This window comes from Ochotona princeps, chromosome 1, assembly GCF_030435755.1.
Source record: "Ochotona princeps isolate mOchPri1 chromosome 1, mOchPri1.hap1, whole genome shotgun sequence".
NCBI lineage: Eukaryota > Metazoa > Chordata > Mammalia > Lagomorpha > Ochotonidae > Ochotona > Ochotona princeps.
In genome coordinates, this window is record NC_080832.1 from 112452678 (window position 1) to 112470057 (window position 17380).

General features: G+C 45.1%; 1 protein-coding gene across 2 annotated transcripts in view; it reads right to left on the reverse strand.

The window, feature by feature from the left end:
- BLTP3A (bridge-like lipid transfer protein family member 3A) overlaps positions 1-17380 on the reverse strand; it is a 73070-nt gene that overhangs the window by 20805 nt on the left and 34885 nt on the right. For both annotated transcript variants that reach the window (XM_058664256.1, XM_058664253.1), the window contains exons 2-8: positions 14741-14903; positions 14598-14636; positions 14057-14148; positions 8038-8227; positions 7209-7349; positions 6653-6823; positions 5759-5951 (exon numbers count right to left, since the gene is read on the reverse strand). In XM_058664256.1, coding sequence (XP_058520239.1) covers positions 5759-5951; positions 6653-6823; positions 7209-7349; positions 8038-8227; positions 14057-14148; positions 14598-14636; positions 14741-14903 — 989 coding nt within the window. The remainder of the gene's footprint in view (positions 1-5758; positions 5952-6652; positions 6824-7208; positions 7350-8037; positions 8228-14056; positions 14149-14597; positions 14637-14740; positions 14904-17380) is intronic.

Consider the following 17380-nt stretch of genomic DNA (forward strand, 5'->3'; position numbering starts at 1 on the left):
CTGTCTCTTCTTCTCTCTGTAAATCTAACTTTCCAACAAAAAATAAAATAAATCTAAAAACATTGTAACACATCAGATTATATATACAAATGAGTAATTTATATGCCTAATAGCAATATAATCAAAATTTTAATTCAAATTGTTTAACAAAGTAAAAACGTTAAACATTTTACATTTCTTAAATTTTAGTAAATTTAACTTTTTATATAAGAAACTGGCTACTGTACATTCACTTACTGTCAACATTTCAACATTTAACTAGATTAACAATGAGTTGAGTAATCCTGAGTAGAATGAAATAAAGCATACAATATTTTAAGTTCATTCTCACAGTTCCACTCACAGACTCAGTCATAAACAACACAAGGACGGCAGACAATGGCATCTAGCAGGCACTTGCAGGCCATCTCTGTCCATGGGACTTCGAGACTGAATAGTTAACTGAAAAGCCTCTACTTAGAGCCAGAGACAGAAGCTTAGCTTGCTACACTAGCACCGGGCCCAGAGTTGTACATTCTAACAAAATAAAATGTGTGATATGTAAATTAGATCTTCATAAGGTTAATAACAGTCACTTTTGACATTTGGTGGTAGTATCACCTCAGTTGAAACTGTATGACTCAAGCTATGGTAGGAAGAGGGTTACATACTAACATTATTTGGAGCTAAAAGAATAACAGACTACCTGGATTGAACACATTAAAACAGCCTAGGGACTGGCTTTGTGGCTTAGCAAACTAGGCTATAGCCTCCAACACCAGCACCCCACATGGGCAATGGCTTGCGTCAAGTCCTGGCTGTGTCACTTCTGGTTAAGCTCTCTACTAATGGCCCACGAAACACAGAAGAAGATGGCCCAACTGTTTAGCCCATTGCACTCATGAGTGAGAACCAGAAGAAGCTCCTGACTTACACTGGCTCAGCCCTGGTTATTGTGGTTATTAGCAGAATGAACCAGTGGGTGGAAAAGTCACTGTCTCAGGACCAGCATTGTGGCTTATCATGTTAAACCTCTGATTGCACCACCAGAATCCCACAAGTCCCAGCTATTACACTTCCAATCCAGCTCCTTACTATTGTGCCTTGGAAAGCAGCAGAAGACGGCTTAAGACATTGGGGGTCCTACATCCATATGGGAGCCCAGGAAAAAGTTCCTGGTTCCTGATTTTGGACCAGCCTAGCCCCAGTCCCAGCCATTGTGGCCATTTAGGGAATGAATCAACCATCAGAAACCTCTCTTCCTCTCTCTGTAACTCTATCATTTAAATAAAAATAAATAAATCAGGCCTAGCGTGGTGGCCTAGTAGCTAAAGTCCTTGCTTTGAGCGTGCTGGAATCCCGTATGAGCCCCGGTTTTAATCTGAGCAGCCCTGCGTCTATCCAGCTCCCTGCTTGTGGCCCAGGAAAGCAGTAGAGAATGGCCCAAAGTCTTGGGACCCTGCACCCGCATGGGAGACCCGGAATAAGCTCCTGGCTCTTGGCTTTGGATTGGCTCAGCTCCAGCCATTATAGCTACTTGGGGAGTGAATCATTGGACTGAAGATCTTCCTCTCTGTCCTCCTCTGTATATCTGACTTTGCAATAATTTTTTTTAATTCTTTAAAATAAATAAATAAATCTTTAAAAAAGTTTTTCTCCCTGTCTCTGTAGCTCTGAGTTTCAAATAAATGTATCATTAAAATAAAACAGAGGCCAGTACTGTAGCATGGTGGTTAAGCAGATGTCTGCAGTGCCAACATCCTTATTGGCCACCAGTGTCACTCTCAGTTATTCCACTTCTGATCCAGCTCCCTGCTAATGCACCTGAGAAAGAAGCAGAAGATGGCCTGAGTCCCACCCAAGTGAGAAAATGGATGAAGCTGCTGGTTCTTGGCTTTTGCCTGGCTCAGCCCTTGCTGTTGCAGACATTTTAGGGATGAATCAACAGATGGAAGTTCTTGCCCAAGGTGTGTCTCTTCTAGTCCTTCTGTAACTTTTTCAAAGAGACAAATCTTTAAAATAACATAGTCTATAATTGAAATCAAATGTGGTCAACAATGGCCAATATATCTAATTGCAAACACAAGACATAAATGGTAAACAGGATCTATAAACGAGTGACTGAAATTCTCCAGTTAGTTGGTGGGCGCAGGACAGGCCATGCTTAAGAGAGAGCGGCAAGGGGAATTTGGGGCCCATATGCTTGATCCTGAAGGAAAACAGAAAGCGGCAGGTGATAACTCTTCTCCCCATCAAGCACCCATCTCCATTCCAGTCTGACAGGTGAAGGAGCTTCTGATTTTAATAAACAGTGTTGGGCCTGTCGTGGTAGCCTAGTGGCTAAAGTTCTCGCCTTGCACGCTCCAGGATTCCCATATAGACGCAAGTTCTAACTCAGCCACTTGGGGAGTGAACCAGCAGATGGAAGAATTCTCTCTCTCTCTCCTTCTCTCTGTAAATCTGATTGTCCAATAATAAATAAAATAAAATATTTTTAATTATTAAAAAGATAGTTTATGGGCCCGGCAGCGTGGCCTAGCAGCTAAAGTCCTTGCCTTGAACGCACCAGGATCCCATATGGGTGCCGGTTCTAATCCCGGCAGCTCCACTTCCCTTCCAGCTCCCTGCTTGTGGCCTGGGAAAGCAGTTGAGAACGGCCCAATGCATTGGGACCCTGCACCCGCGTGGGAGACCTGGAAGAGGTTCCTGGTTCCTGGCTTCGGATCGGCGCATACCGGCCCGTTGCGGCTCACTTGGGGAGTGAATCATCGGATGGAAGATCTTCCTCTCTGTCTCTCCTCCTCTCTGTATATCCGGCTTTCCAATAATAAAATCTTTAAAAAAAAAAAAAAAAAGATAGTTTATTTTTAAAAATATAAGCCAATGTACCCAAATATCCAATATACCCATCTAAATACGCATTCAAAATGAAAATAATTATTGTGTTATTTAACATTTTTTTTTATTCAACATCTTTGAAATTCAAACTTTCTGTCACACTTGCAATATGTCTCCAGTTGCCTTATGACACACTCACATGCGATTAGTGGCTACTCTACTGGACAGAATAATCCCACAGAATCTTAGAGTCCCACCTGTACTACCTAGCTTTCCCTTCACTTCTCTCCCCACATACAACGGGAGGAGTCAAAGCTGTAAGAACTTTCTCCATTGAATGATCCTACACTGAGGAATATACCATATCTGGTATAACAGCCTGGGAATCATCCCCAAAGCTACAAATAGTTCATCCACTAAGTAGATTTGGCTTCATGAAAGAAATGAAAAGGGGCTGGTGTTGAGACACAGCAGGGACAGCCAGCACTTGCAATGTGACATCCCTTATGGGTGCCACCCCACTTGCAATCCACTTCCCTGCCAAAGGCCTAGGAAAAGCAGCACTGAGTGGCCCAAGTGTTTGGGGCCCCTGCCTGCCATGAGGGAGACCCAAATGAAGCTCCTAGCTTCTGGCTTCAGTCTGACCCATCCTGGCCATTGCAACCATCAAGACAGAAAACCAGCAGCTAGAAGATGGCTCTCCTCCCTGTACTTCTCTCCCCACTCTCTCTGCACTTTTTTATTTTTAAAATATTTATTTTTTATTGGAAAGGCAGATGTACATAGAGAAAGAGAAACAGAGATAAAGATCTTCCACACACTGATTCACTCCCCAAATGACCACAACAGCCAGAGCTGAGCTGATCCAAAGCCAGGAACCTAGAGCTTCCTCTGGGTCTCTCACGTGAATGCAGAGTCCCAAGGCCTTGAGCCATCCTCTATTGATTTCCCAGTCCACAATCACGGAGCTAGATGGGAAGTGGAGCAGCCAGGACACAAACTAGCACCCGTGTGGGATTCTGGCACTTGAAAGTGAAGGATAAGCTGTTGAGCTATCACGCCAAGCTCCCAATAATGTATTTTTAGTTGAGACTTTTGAAAGGATTAAAAATCAATCATCAAACAAACAAAACCAAAGACTTTGAAAGAAATAACCAAAGAAAATCACAGTGATGAACTTCCAGAATGAGCAGGTGGGTCAATGATCTCCTTTGGTATCAACAGCAAAAATGCTATTGTTTCCTCTTCCTTTCCTCTCAGAATGATCATGGAGATGAGTGGCCATCACTCACACATCATGCAGAGATGCAATGCTTGTGTGGTCCCCAGGAAGAAGAAAAGCAGGTGGGGCCGCCATGGACACTGAGGCTAGCTCTCCCAGAGAGGAGAACACAGCAGTCAGAGAATCATCTATCATGAGTGAGCATTGAAGACCAAGAGCTGGCAGCCTGGGGCATTATAAAGGGACAGCATTGAAGAAACAGACAGCAGAGTAAGAATAATACTTAATATTCGCCTATAAATAACGTCCTCCAAACTCAGTATGCTGTCTCCTTTGAGCCTAATGACAATCTGTGAGGAAAGAGGATATGATGTAATTCAGCTTCACAAATGAGGAAACCCAGAAAGGTTAAAGCAAGACATTAAGTGATTTCCCTAAGGCTCATCAAGAAAAGTAATGACTTAATTTCATTTATTTTTTATTCTTAATGTTTGTTTGGATGTACGCAACACCAATCGCGCTAAGCATGACAAGAACACAGCAAAACATCTCTACTTGGTAAAAATTGCACACAATAGGGCCCGGCGGCGTGGCCTAGTGGCTAAAGTCCTCACCTTGAACGCCCCGGGATCCCATATGGGCGCCGGTTCTAATCCCCGGCAGCTCCACTTCCCATCCAGCTCCCTGCTTGTGGCCTGCGAAGGCAGTCGAGGATGGCCCAAAGCTTTGGGACCCTGCACCCATGTGGGAGACCCGGAAGAGGTTCCTGGTTCCCTGCATCGGATCGGCGTGCACCGGCCCGTTGCGGCTCACTTGGGGAGTGAAACATCGGATGGAAAATCTTCCTCTCTGTCTCCTCCTCTCTGTATATCTGGCTTTCCAATAATAATAAAAAAAAAAATCTTTAAAAAAAAATTGCACACAATAAACACCTGAAGTGACTCAAAAGCTTGATCACACTGAGGTTTCCTGCAGCTGAATTTACTTTCCTAAAACTATTTTTTTCTTTAAAGATTTACGTGTTTTTATTGGAAAGGCCAAGTTACAGATAGAGGAGAGACAAAGATCTTCTATACACTAGTTCACTCCCCAAATGTCTACAATGGTCAAAGCTGGGCTGGGCCAAAGACAGGAGCCTCTTCCTAGTCTCCAACATGAGTACAGAGGCTCAAAAAACGTAGGCCATGCTCTGCTGCTTTCCCAGGACAAAAGCAGGGAGGAGCTGGATCAGAAGTGTGAGCCGACGCCTATATGGGATGTGAACCGACGCTTATATGGGATGCCAGCACTGCAGGCAGAGGCTTAGCTAGTTATGCCACGGCACCAGTCTTTACTTCGCTGAAATCTTAGGTCCATGATTCTCAAACTCTGACAAGCATTGCCCAAAGGACTTTGGAAGGCAGGAGGGGAATGCACATTGCTTGGACTCTGTCCCTGAAGATTCTAACTTAGCAGGTTTGGGAAATGGGTCCAGAATCTACAATTGATCAAGCACAGCTGGTTGTCCCACTATACCCCTATAGGCTGACAGAGCACTGCCTCCCACTTAACACAGAGAGCCACCCCAGGATGGCTGAGGCCCGGTGGCTGCTTCTTTCCAAGTTCTCAAACAAAGTATTCTAGAGCATCTCAGTGAAAAAGCCCCTTCGGTCCCAGGCTTTGCCCAGCTCTAGACAGTGATGTGGACCACCCAGCCCAGGCTCAGGCCTCATGGGCTACCTGGCTCTCGGGACTGGCTATCATCACAAATGTGCAGGTCCAGGCGGGAGATGAGCAGGTGGTAGGAGGACTCTTTCACATCAAATTTCTCAAAGTACTGGCTGAGGCGGGTGCTGCTGCTGTTGCTGTTGCCCTGGCTGCCACCAAATGCCTGGGCCCAGGACTGCTGGGCACTGGGAGCAGGTGGAGTGATCTACATGTGACAGAGAGAAAAACAACAAGTCCAGAGGCTGAGATGATCCTTCAGAGGCTTTCTTCACACTGCAGCCCAGTTTGAATACAATTACAGTTTAGCGAAATACCCTTGCTTCTAACTGTTGACCTGGCAGCTCACGTAGGTCTGGTGCTAATTCCAACTTAAGGAACTCAAAGTCTAAGAGCACGCCTAATTCATTAGCCTAGTAACTGCTGGAGCACTGTGATGAGATATGAAATGCACTCCAAGCTCTCAACCACTAGGATTTAGCTCACAGATAACAAAACACCTCCTCTAGGGAGTCTTTCCTAAGTGCCGTCATTCAACCTGCGCAGTGAAACACCTCTGGTTTGAGCTCTTTGGCCAAAATGCTTGCCCATGCTGTAGCACTGATCACACAATATTACAACTTGTTGATGGTTCACATTTCCAGACAGTGACAGCCCCAAGGACAGGAAAAGAAGTTTAGTCCACTTGTCTTCTGTAGGGACTAACATCATATTCCTAAAACACTGGAATTATCTAATGAACAGAATGAAAAAACAATCAGAGGTATGGGCAAAGCCTAAAATCATCCCAGAAGCAAAGGAAAAATCTTCCAAACGAACCAAAGTATTGCTCCTGCCTGTGTAAGTCTGAATTAGGTCTGCTCCACCTTCTTCCCCAGACCCAGCAAGGGTGTCTGTTAGGTTTCTAACCTGTACAGGCTCAGGGGCCAGGCTCTTTCTTTGCTGGGCTGACTTCTCCATGGCCTCGCTCAGTGACTCAGCGTACTTCATCATGGCCTTGAGTTGTGAGTCTGTCAGCACCCAGAGCAGGTCATCCAACAGGAACATCAACTTGGAGGCTATGACATTACAATCTTTGGTCTAAAGGGGCCAAAGAAAATACCAGGTTTATCATCTTACACCATCCCAGTGCCTCAAGCTGATGATTGCTCAATCAGTTTCAGAGGTGGATTTCCAATTACTTACCAAATTACTGAAGTTCTCTCGATGAACAACCAAGCAGCAACAGTTAAATGAACTGCTAGGTGCCCATAACAATGTCAAGAATAGTGACTGGAGAACAGAGCTATGGAAAAGTTCCCTCCCTGTGGATACCGTGCAACACTGAGCTGCAGACCCTTCCCCTTCGCATGTCATTTGAGGGGACAAGAACATTCTGAACAACACAAGGACACTGAATCTAGGGCTGTGTGGAAGAAAAAAAGATGGGCATGAACACCTTCCTGAGGGCAGAGAACACACTCACTCTTCTCTTCAGGGCTATCTGGATCCTGCCTTGGTTGGTGATGAGCCTCAGCGGCGTGGTGACTGGCTCCTGATCACCGCTGTCTGTAGCATCCGCCTCAATGCGAAGGGTTTGCCAAGTTATCTCCTTAAATGTTAACACCTGGAAGGAGAGAAAGCCAATTCCTTCATGCCATGGGTGAAATGAACCAAGAGGTAGGAAGTATGGAGACAGACAGGCAAGGCAGCCTCCCACTGTTCTCGATTGAGATCCTAGCTATGAACAGCCAGTGGTCAGAGACCCGTAACTAAGGGAAAGGTGTCTCAGTATCACCAGACAGAAAGTGCACTTGGGTTCCCAGGAATAGGGAACATCAGGAGAAACCGCCCAAGCAAGAATAATGTCCTTTAAGAATCACTCCTCCTTGGTTACTCATTACTATGTCAATTAATTCCATAATGATGTAAATTGTTGCTGATGGTATGTTGGAGCTTTCAATTGACTGGGATGATACTCTGCTGGCTCTGTCTTCAGACCAGAGAGGGTATACCTAAGAAGCCGTTGAACTTGACTGGACAATAAGATGCTGGACTCTATGTTTGGTATACGCTTGCAATGGGGGAATCTCAACTGAACTTGAGCTGTGGTTATGCAACAAGGTGGAGGAATCCACCATGGTGGGAGGGTTTGGGGAGGGGTGGGGAGAACCCAAGTACCTATGAAACTGTATCACATAATACAATGTAATTAATGAAGTAAAATAATAAATAATTAAAAGAAAAAAAAAAAAGAATCAGTCCTCCTTTGGCTCCCCGCTTCCCAACTCCCCCTGCAATGCTGGGGCTGTCACCTCTCCTCGGCGGGGGTCGGTGATGCGAGTTAGGCGGAGGTCACTCTGCTGCCAGTTGGGGTTGACACTATAGCCCTGCAGCTGCCACAATTCGAACGAAGCGTGGAAGGCCTTCGAGTGAATCTTGATGGTGATGGAGTTGACGATGATGAACATGCCCTCCACCACCTTCTCGGCAAAGCCGTACTCACTACAAAAAGAGCAACCCAGTGATCACCATCATGGGAGATTGCAGGCAGAGTTGTCTGTTTTTTCCCAAAATTCCACATAGCCACTCTATTTTCATCATTTATTTTCCTTTTTAAAAATGTACTTATTTTAATTGGAAAGACTGGGAGAAGAAGAGACAGAGAAAGAGAGACATCTTCCACACATTCTGTTCATTCCCCAATTGGCCACAGCAGTTGCATCTGAACTGAAAGAAAGCCAGGAGTCAGGAGCTTCTTCTGGGTCTCCCACATGGGTGCAGAATCCAAGGCCTTGGACCATTCTGTGCTGCTTTCCTAGACCACAAGCAGGGAGCTGGATGGGAAGTGGAGCACATGGGACACAAACTGACACCCATGTGGTATGTTGGCACTGTAGACAGAACATTAGCCTACTATGACACTGTGTGGGTTCCAATTTCTTTTTTAAAAAAGACTTTATTTATTTGAAAAGAAGAGTCACAGAGAGACATCTTCAATTGATCGGTCTATTCCCCAAATGGTCCTAACAGCCAGGGCTGGTCAGGCTGAAGGCAGGAACCCGAAAAGTCTCCCAGGTCCATCATGTGGGTGCAGAGACTCAAGTACCTCAAGCACGTTCCTCTGACTTCTGGGGTGCATTAGTAGGGAGCTGGATCAGAAGTAGAGCAGCTGAGTCTCAATGCCCATGTGGAATGGTGGCATTGCAGATAGCCCAACCTGTTAGGCCGCAATGCTAAACCCACACAGTCTTTATATTTTTTAAATATTTATTTATCTATTTATTTAAAAGAGAGAGAGAGAAAAAGAGATAGCCTATCTGCTGGGTTACTCTCCAGATGACCATAAGGGCCAGGGTGGTCCCAGTTGAAGCCTGGGGTTCCCAGGTGAACCATCTTCTGGTGCTTCTCCCAGGCAGTAGAGCAGCCTCAACTTGATGCTGTGCCTAGACAGGACACCAGCAATGCAGACGTGCCTTAACCTGACCTTCACACCAGCCATTATCCTGGAAGACATCAGACTAAGCTGTTTGGTGCTACAACTATTACAGGTGATTGTCTTCCATTTTCTCTTCTTGTGCCTTATATATTTTTTAATCTTTTTAAATTATTTATGATGACAATGGAATACTCTTTTTTTAATGGGATTTTTTAAAAGGAATATAGGAAAAAGAGTTGACCTGGCAACAATCTCCCCTATTAAAAATAAATTGGTAATTTTTTTTATATTTCACAAAGTCCCTGAATAAATATTATAGATACTGTTTTGTGAGGGGTGATATAAACAACCAAAAGAAAATATGGGTTTGTATAAAATCTTCAAAGACAGAGCGTATTCTGCAAAGGCAATGGGAAGATGACAGGAACTCAACCCAGGTTAGGAAGAGACGGAATGCCACTCCAGAGCAGCCTCACCAGAGTGAGGGCAAAAGCAGCAGAGGGAGAGACATGAACAATCTCTGACAGCCCCTCTGCATGAGGACAACAGATACTCTGGACTTGTGGGGGAACCACTTCTCACTACCACAGGTAAAAAGGAGGCCCAGAAAATCAAACAGAAAAAAAAAAAATAGATTTGCAATTTATATCAAAAAGGACTGATGTTCCTAGGACTTCAAAATTTGCAGGGGATTGGGGGAAGACCAAAAACCCAATAAAAGTAGGACAAACTACAAATAGATTACAGCAAAAAATAGATGCAAACAAATATTAAACAAAAAGTGCTCAACCTGAGCCCCGGGACAGGTCGCTGGCCCAGGTCCATGAGTGCACCTGTGAGAATTAGTCCTTCTCAATATAAAGGATAGAGTGGTGGAGTAGTGGATGGTATATAGCGGATTGGTAGACCACTGGGGCCTGCAGAGAACTTCTGGTACCACAGCAGAGAATGGAGAACAGAACATATCAGACGAACACCCCAGCCAAACGCTGACAGTAAATATGTCGGCAAATGGAGACATTAAGGTCGACACTGCCAGCCAATGGATATTGGAAGGGTTCCCTCAACATTTGATTGGCAAGACTGACAGAACTAGCATTCAGAACTATCACATCCACCTGGACAGAACCCTCGGAGTTTGCAACACATCGGAACCCTGAGTTGATATGGGGGGCCATTCCCTATCCCTGGGTGTTTAGGAGACTGGGTGCAACTTCTCCCCTTATTTCCCCCTCCTCCCAGAAATAGAAAGAAGAAACAGAAAGTTTGGAAACAATGATCACACCAACTTTCCCCTAACCCTGGATCTTTCCCATCCTGATCAACTATGTAGACATCATCTAAAATGAAAAAAAAAAAAAAATGAAGTGGTCAACCTAATCAAAACTACACTGAGAATCACATTACGACAAAGGAAATGGCAATGGGGGGAGAATGGTCCTTTCAATAAACCCTGTCTATCTTACCATCCACGTGCGAAACAGGAGTGGAGGTCCAGGCTCCTGGCTTCTGTCTGGCCCAGCCCAGACTGTTGCAGCCATTGGGGAGTGCATGAATCAGCAGATGGAAGATTTCTTTCTGTGTCTCTCCCCTTGCCATGGTTCTTACACATTTTAAATTTGCATATAGAAAAATTCATTTGTGGTATTACTTTGTGGGATTTAATAAATACATACAGTTATGTACCAACCAACAACAACATGACAAATGACATGGCATTAATATATTGAATAATGTGATGACTGTATTGGTTAATCCTCTACCTGCAAGCATCAGCATCACATATGGGTGCCAGTTTGTGTCCCAGCCGCTCCATGTCCCATCCAGTTCCCTGCTTAAGGCCTAGGAAAGCAATGGAGGATGACCCACATCCTTGGGACCCTGCACCCACATCAGAGACTCAAAGGAAGCTTCTGCCTCCTGGCTTCAGATCAGCTCAGCTCCAGCCGTTGTGGCCATTTGGGGAGTGAACCAGTGGATGGAAGATTTTTCTCTCTGTGTCTCTGTCCCTCTGTATATCTGCCTTTCTGATAAAAATAAATAAATCTTATACTTAAAAATAGAAACTAAAAATACATCAAATATTCACCTATAGCAACAGAGAAATTGTGGCAAATTCATGTAATAGAACATGATACAGTGATGAGGCTGAAGGAATTTTATATACACATAAATGTACTATGTACGTGTATATATATGTATATACATAAACTATCCCAAACTTAACACTGAAGTAACATAGCTTGACACAATTGACTATATTCATTTACACAGCTTTAAAAAAAAAAAAAAACAGACAAAACTCACCCTTGCTGCTTGAAACCAGTAAAAAAGTCACCTTTGCATGTGAGTATGACCAGAAAAGTCACAAGAAGCATCTAGGCTTCCCAAGCACTCTGCCTCTTGATCTAACTTGGTAAATAATGACTGGGCTTACAATTTGTGTATTTCAATATATCACACTTTTATATAATATACCAAAAAAAAAAACAATGAAATATCATGTATCATTTCTCACATTAGGTAAAGATACTGAAGTCTGATTATTCTGTACTGACAAGGCCCAAGAACAAGAACTCTTACACACATCTCATCACAAGGCAAAGTTCCAAAGGAGGGGCTGGCGTTGCGCTCTAGCAAGTTAAGCTCCCAACTGTGATGCCAGCTCCCGTAGATCCAGATGTTCCATTTGCAATCCAGCGCCCTGCTAATCCACCGGGGGAAGCTGCAGAAGACGGCCCAAGTGCTTGGAGGCTGCACCCAGAAGAAGTTCCTGGCTCCAGGCTTCAGAAGAGGTCAGCCCTGGCCACCGCTGCCATTTGGGGAGTGAACCAGTACATAAGACCTAGCTCTCTCTCTTAACTCTTACTTTCAAATAAATTAAAAAAAAAAATTTTTTTAAATAAAAGTCTATAGAGATCCTTCTCCTCCTGGAAACATTTTTACCAACAAAACAAAACCAATAAATAAATAAATAAATAGAATCAAATCAATCCAGTAAATCTAACCATCAGATTCAATGGGAAACATTTGAAATGAAACTTCAAGGATGCAATCAATCAAAATATAATGCAAGGGAAAACCTTTTAAAAAGCATTTTCTACAATGAGTAAGTAGTAGATTCTTTGTACATTTTTTGAAGATTTTTTTTATCTTTATTGGGAAGCTAAATTTACAGAAAGAAGAGACAGAAAGATCTTCCATTCACTGTTTCACTCCCGCAACGGCAGGAGCTAAGCCAATCCATAGCCTGGAGCCAGGAGTCTCCTCGGGGTCTCCCATGAAAAAGCAGGGTCCCAAGGCTTTGGGCCAGTGTCCACTGCCTTCCCAGGTCACAAGCAGGAAGCTGGAAAGGAAGTGGAGCAAGCAGGATACGAAATGGTGCCCATACGGGATCCCAGCACATGCAAGGCAAGGATTTAGCCACTAGACTATCAAGCTGGGCCCAAATCGTACATTTTTCAAAAGATCTATTTATTTTTATTAGAAAGTTATATTTACAGAGATGAGGAAAGACAGAAAGATTTTCCATCTGTTGGTTGGCCCCCGCAAAAGACCACAATGGCTGGAGCTGAGCCAATCTGAAGCCAGGGCTTCCTCTGCGTCTCCCTCACAAGTGCAGGGTCCAAAGGCTTTAGGCCATCCTCCACCAACCTCCCCAGCCATAAGCTAAAAGATGGATCGAAAGTGAAGCAGCTGGGACATGAACCAGCACCTATATGGATGGCAATTTCAGAAGAAGGATTAGCCAAAAGAGCTATCATGCCAGCCCCACAAATAGTGTATTAACGGGGATGTGAGACTATTAAAGCCTTAAAAGAATATCACCCAAATACTATATAAGGACCTCTTCTTTCTTTCTTTCTTTCTTTCTATCTATCTATCTATCTATCTATCTATCTATCTATCTATCTTATCTATCTAAGGGTGGAGTTACAAAAGAGGGTCAGAGATCCAAGGAGTTGGTTCATGCTTGGCTGTTTTCCCAGGTGCATTAGCAAGGGAGCTGAATCAGAAGTGGAGCAGAGCCCAGAACAATGGCTCAATTGCTAAATCCTCACCTTGTAGGTGCCAAAATCCCATATGGGCACTAGTTCGTGTCCTGACTGTGCCACTTCCCACCCAGCTCCCTGCTTGTGGCCAGGAAAAGCAGTCGAGGACAGCCAAAAGCTCTGGGACCATGCACCTGTGTGGGAGACCCAGAAGAAGCTCCTGGCTCCTGGTTTTGGATGGTCTAAGCTCCAGCCATTGTGACCACCTGCAAAGTAAAACAGTGGATGGAAGATTTTTGTCTCGTTGCCTCTCTAAGTCTGACCTACCTTCCAATAAAAATAAGTAAATCTCAAAAAAAAAAAAAAAAAGAAGGAAGGAAGTAAAGAAGTAGTTGAGCAAGCAACCAGGACTCTAACCAGTTCCCATATGGGAAGGCGGTGTTGCAGGTACCAGCCTAACCCACAATGCCACAGCACTGGCCCTGTAAACCTCTTTTATTCACTATGTACTGTTAACAAACATTTTTGGAGGTAACTCAGGAACATGTATTATCAAGGTGCTAGATGACATTAGGGAATTCTTGTTACTTCACTGAATATGAGAGTGGTTTTCACTGTGTTCAATCTGTTATAGGCATATAATACAGCAATACTGCTGGCTGAAATCACATTTAGCACCCGGGATTTGAGTCAGTATGTATGCACACAATCATGCACACACACACTGAGTGGCAGAAAAAATATGAAAAAGGAAAAGCAAAGTGCTGGTCATGGCTGAAGCAGGTCTTGGGAACGTGGGGTTCGTTACACTATGCTCACCACAATGAGAAGTTTCAGGTTATTTTTAAAGAAAAGACTGTAGCAATTCACACGTTGGAAATAACAGGGCTGGAAGCCACTAACCTCTGTCCGGAAGCCAGGGCAATGGGAGACTGTCCATTTGGTGGCCGGGGCTCCTCACAGGTCCTCATCTCCACCTCGACCTTATCCAGACACTGCAACAAAAGCCAGCTGAAGCTAAGCACCCGCACAGAGGCACACATGGTACAACAAACAAACAAACAAACAAACAAAAACCAGCACACACTCCATGCTGAGTATCACCCAACAGTCAACATGAAGTACCTTTCTAACTTGGCTTCTGCCAGGATTCTCAGGAAAAAATAGGGAACCCAAGGGACAGAATCTGGGTAGCAAGAATTCTAGACAACACAGGTTTTGGGTCTGTGTCTTGCTGATTACTCCTGTCCTGCACAGTAGTTCCAGAGTAAACCCAGATAATGGTCATTCTGTCTTATGGAGATACTTACCAGGCCCCCAAGAACCACCCAGCACTCTCCAAAGGGTCAGCGCATCCCAATTCCTCCCCACCTCCTCCCCTGTATTGTAAAGTCCCGTGCCCATCATGCCCAGTTGATGACTCGTAACCAAGAACGGTCATTACCAAGCAGATCGGGTGTGTCTTCAGCTTTGTCCACTGAATCTGCAAGAGGAAAGCAAAGGCTCAGATCTTGGGAGCTGCCCACCCAGGAGGCAGGCCTGCTGGTCAAGGAGCACAGCAGTGCCCTGACCCCCCCCCCGCCTCACCCGGATGGAGGCCTTGTTGCAGTAGACTCGAGTGATGGCCAGCCAGGTGGGCAGCTCCAGCACATTCTGCAAAACCTCTTCATCCAGCTCCAGGTTGGTCAGCTGACCTTCTCCTTTCAGGGTGCTCAGGTTGATTTTGTCTGGGGAAAGATTCTTGGTGAACCTGAGAGGAGGGAGGATAAGAAACCATCATTCCCATTGGAATCTGTTAAATGGGAATTATGGTCAATAATAATATTTCTGAATTTGGTTAAAAAATAAAGTTAAGAACAACCGACAGGCCTGGCACAGTAGCCCAGCAACTGAAGCTCTCACCTTACACTCACAGGGATCCCATACGGGCGCCGGTTCTAATCCCAGAAGCCCCGCTTACCACCCAGCTCCCTACTTGTGAAAACAATCAAGGATGGCCCAAAGCCTTGGGATTCTGCACCTCTGTGGGAGACCCAGAAGGAGCTCCTGGCTCCTGACTTTGGATCAGCTCAGCTCTGGCCATTGCGGCCACTTGGGAAGTAAATCAGATGATGGAAGATCTTCCTCTCTCTGTATCTCCTTCTCTGTAAATCTGCCTTCCCAATAAAAATAAATAAATCTTTTAAAAAAACAGTAGAGTAGGCAACACTGCCCTTTGAAATTTATGAATCCCCATATAAAAACAGAGCAAGTAGACAGCAACACAAAAAGCCCATGGGTAACATTTCTTTCTTTCTTTTAACCACTAGGCCACGCCACTGGGCCCCATGGGTAACATTTCAAACAAAAGTAGAGGGGTGGGCCCGATGCAGTACCCTAGCAGTTAGAGTCCTTGCCTTGAACGTACCGAGATCCCATATGGTCGCCAATTCTAATCCCGGCGGCGCCACTTCCCATCCAACTCCCTGCTTGTGGCCTGGGAATCAGTTGAGGACGTCCCAATGCTTTGGGATCCTGTACCCATGTGGGAGACCTGGAGGAAGTTCCTGGCTCCTTGCTCCAGATATGCACAGCACTGGCTGTTGCACTCACTTAGGGAGTAAATCATCGGATGGAAGATCTTCCTCTCTGTCTCTCCTCCTCTCTGTATATCTGCCTTCCCAATAAAAAAATAATAAATAATTTTTTTAAATGCGGGGAGAGGATACCAAAAGCCAAAAGAGATGAGGGTCGTAAGTAGCTGTGCAGAACAAATTAGAGGGATCCAAAGAGTGCTTGGTGAGCCTGAGAATGGAAGAACGAATCCTCAAAGAAAGGCAATGGGCCAATCTGAGATCAGCAACTGAAGCTGAGGTGCTTCTGCCCCCTGCAAGAAGTCCCAGTGAGGCTGCCGTGAGCTGGGCCAGCCAGCCACGGAAACTCTAGATGCTCACTTCCCAAAGTTCCTTCCTGGGAAGAGACCCCACGTGGTAAAGGATCCAAACTGAGCTAGACAGAATGACAGCAATGAAAAAGGGAGTTCATCCAAACAAAAGCAGAGATGGGGAAAAGACCAGGCTGCCTCTGGGAGCAAGCTGCTGCTTTTGAAACACCACCTGAAGCGACTGAAGAGGGAGCTCTATGAATCAGGACTATGAAACACCAACAGGCCAAAGACAGAATTACCTGGGACAAAACAGAATCCCAGAGCCTTGCCAGTACCCTTACTGACCCGCTAAGCAATCACCTGGTCTCTGCAAAGGAACAGAACCTGAATCTCATCAAGCCCCTGGGGCCAGCTGCTAATCTGAAGCAAATACAGACCACAGAGGCGAAATGAGAACTACACCATTAACATGTGCAATCCACAAAATCCAGACCTTGGGACACAGCAGGTCAAGGGGCTGGACACAAGCAGCTGCCACAGGCCAGTCTTCTTACTCAGCCATGCTCGCTGTCTCAGTATCTGCTCCTACACCCTTGCCACCTACCCTGCTCTGGAAGCATCCTCCCCTCCACCTCCTCCTAGTCTAGGCCCACCTCAACATGTCCCACTACAGCTGCAATCTCATTTTAAACCCTTTTCTTCTCCATTCCTGAAATTGTAGTGAGGCAGGCAGCTAGTTCAGGGCCAAGAGCTTGGAAGCCACTACCCTGCCCCACCACCCAGGTGTTCCCTCCTGCCCATCTGTGATGCTCACCCATTACCACATGGAACCTAAAAAGGGGCAATATTGCATTGTCTGTAACCACTCCCCTCAAAAGCCCCCATAAAGGCTTATGATAAGGAGGGGCTCCGACTCTTGGCCTCCCCAGTACCTGCTTGCTCTCTGGCTTCCTGCAGACAGACTCTGAGGACAGGTATCCCCTGAGCATGGCCCCTGTGTGTCTGTATTCCTCACCCTCTGTTCACTGCTTGGGCAGGACAGTAAAGATGGCAATGCTAACATGCTTTGCATTTCTAATTTGTGTACTGGCTTCAGGGGAGGTGAGGCCTAGCAGGAGTGGAATGTGGACGGAGAAGCCAGGGAAAGGTGAATGTCTGTAGCTTTGTAAGTGTGTCCAGATTAGTTATTGCATGTCTTTTTGGATAACTTAAATTGCTGAGGAAGCTGGGACATAGGTCTTCAGCTTAACGGATGGACTTCAGTGTAATGACCATTTGTTCTTCTTGGGGTTACGATTTATTGGATTGCCATATGGACTTGTGATTTGCCATTTCTGGTGGGCCTTGTTCTCACCAAGCTT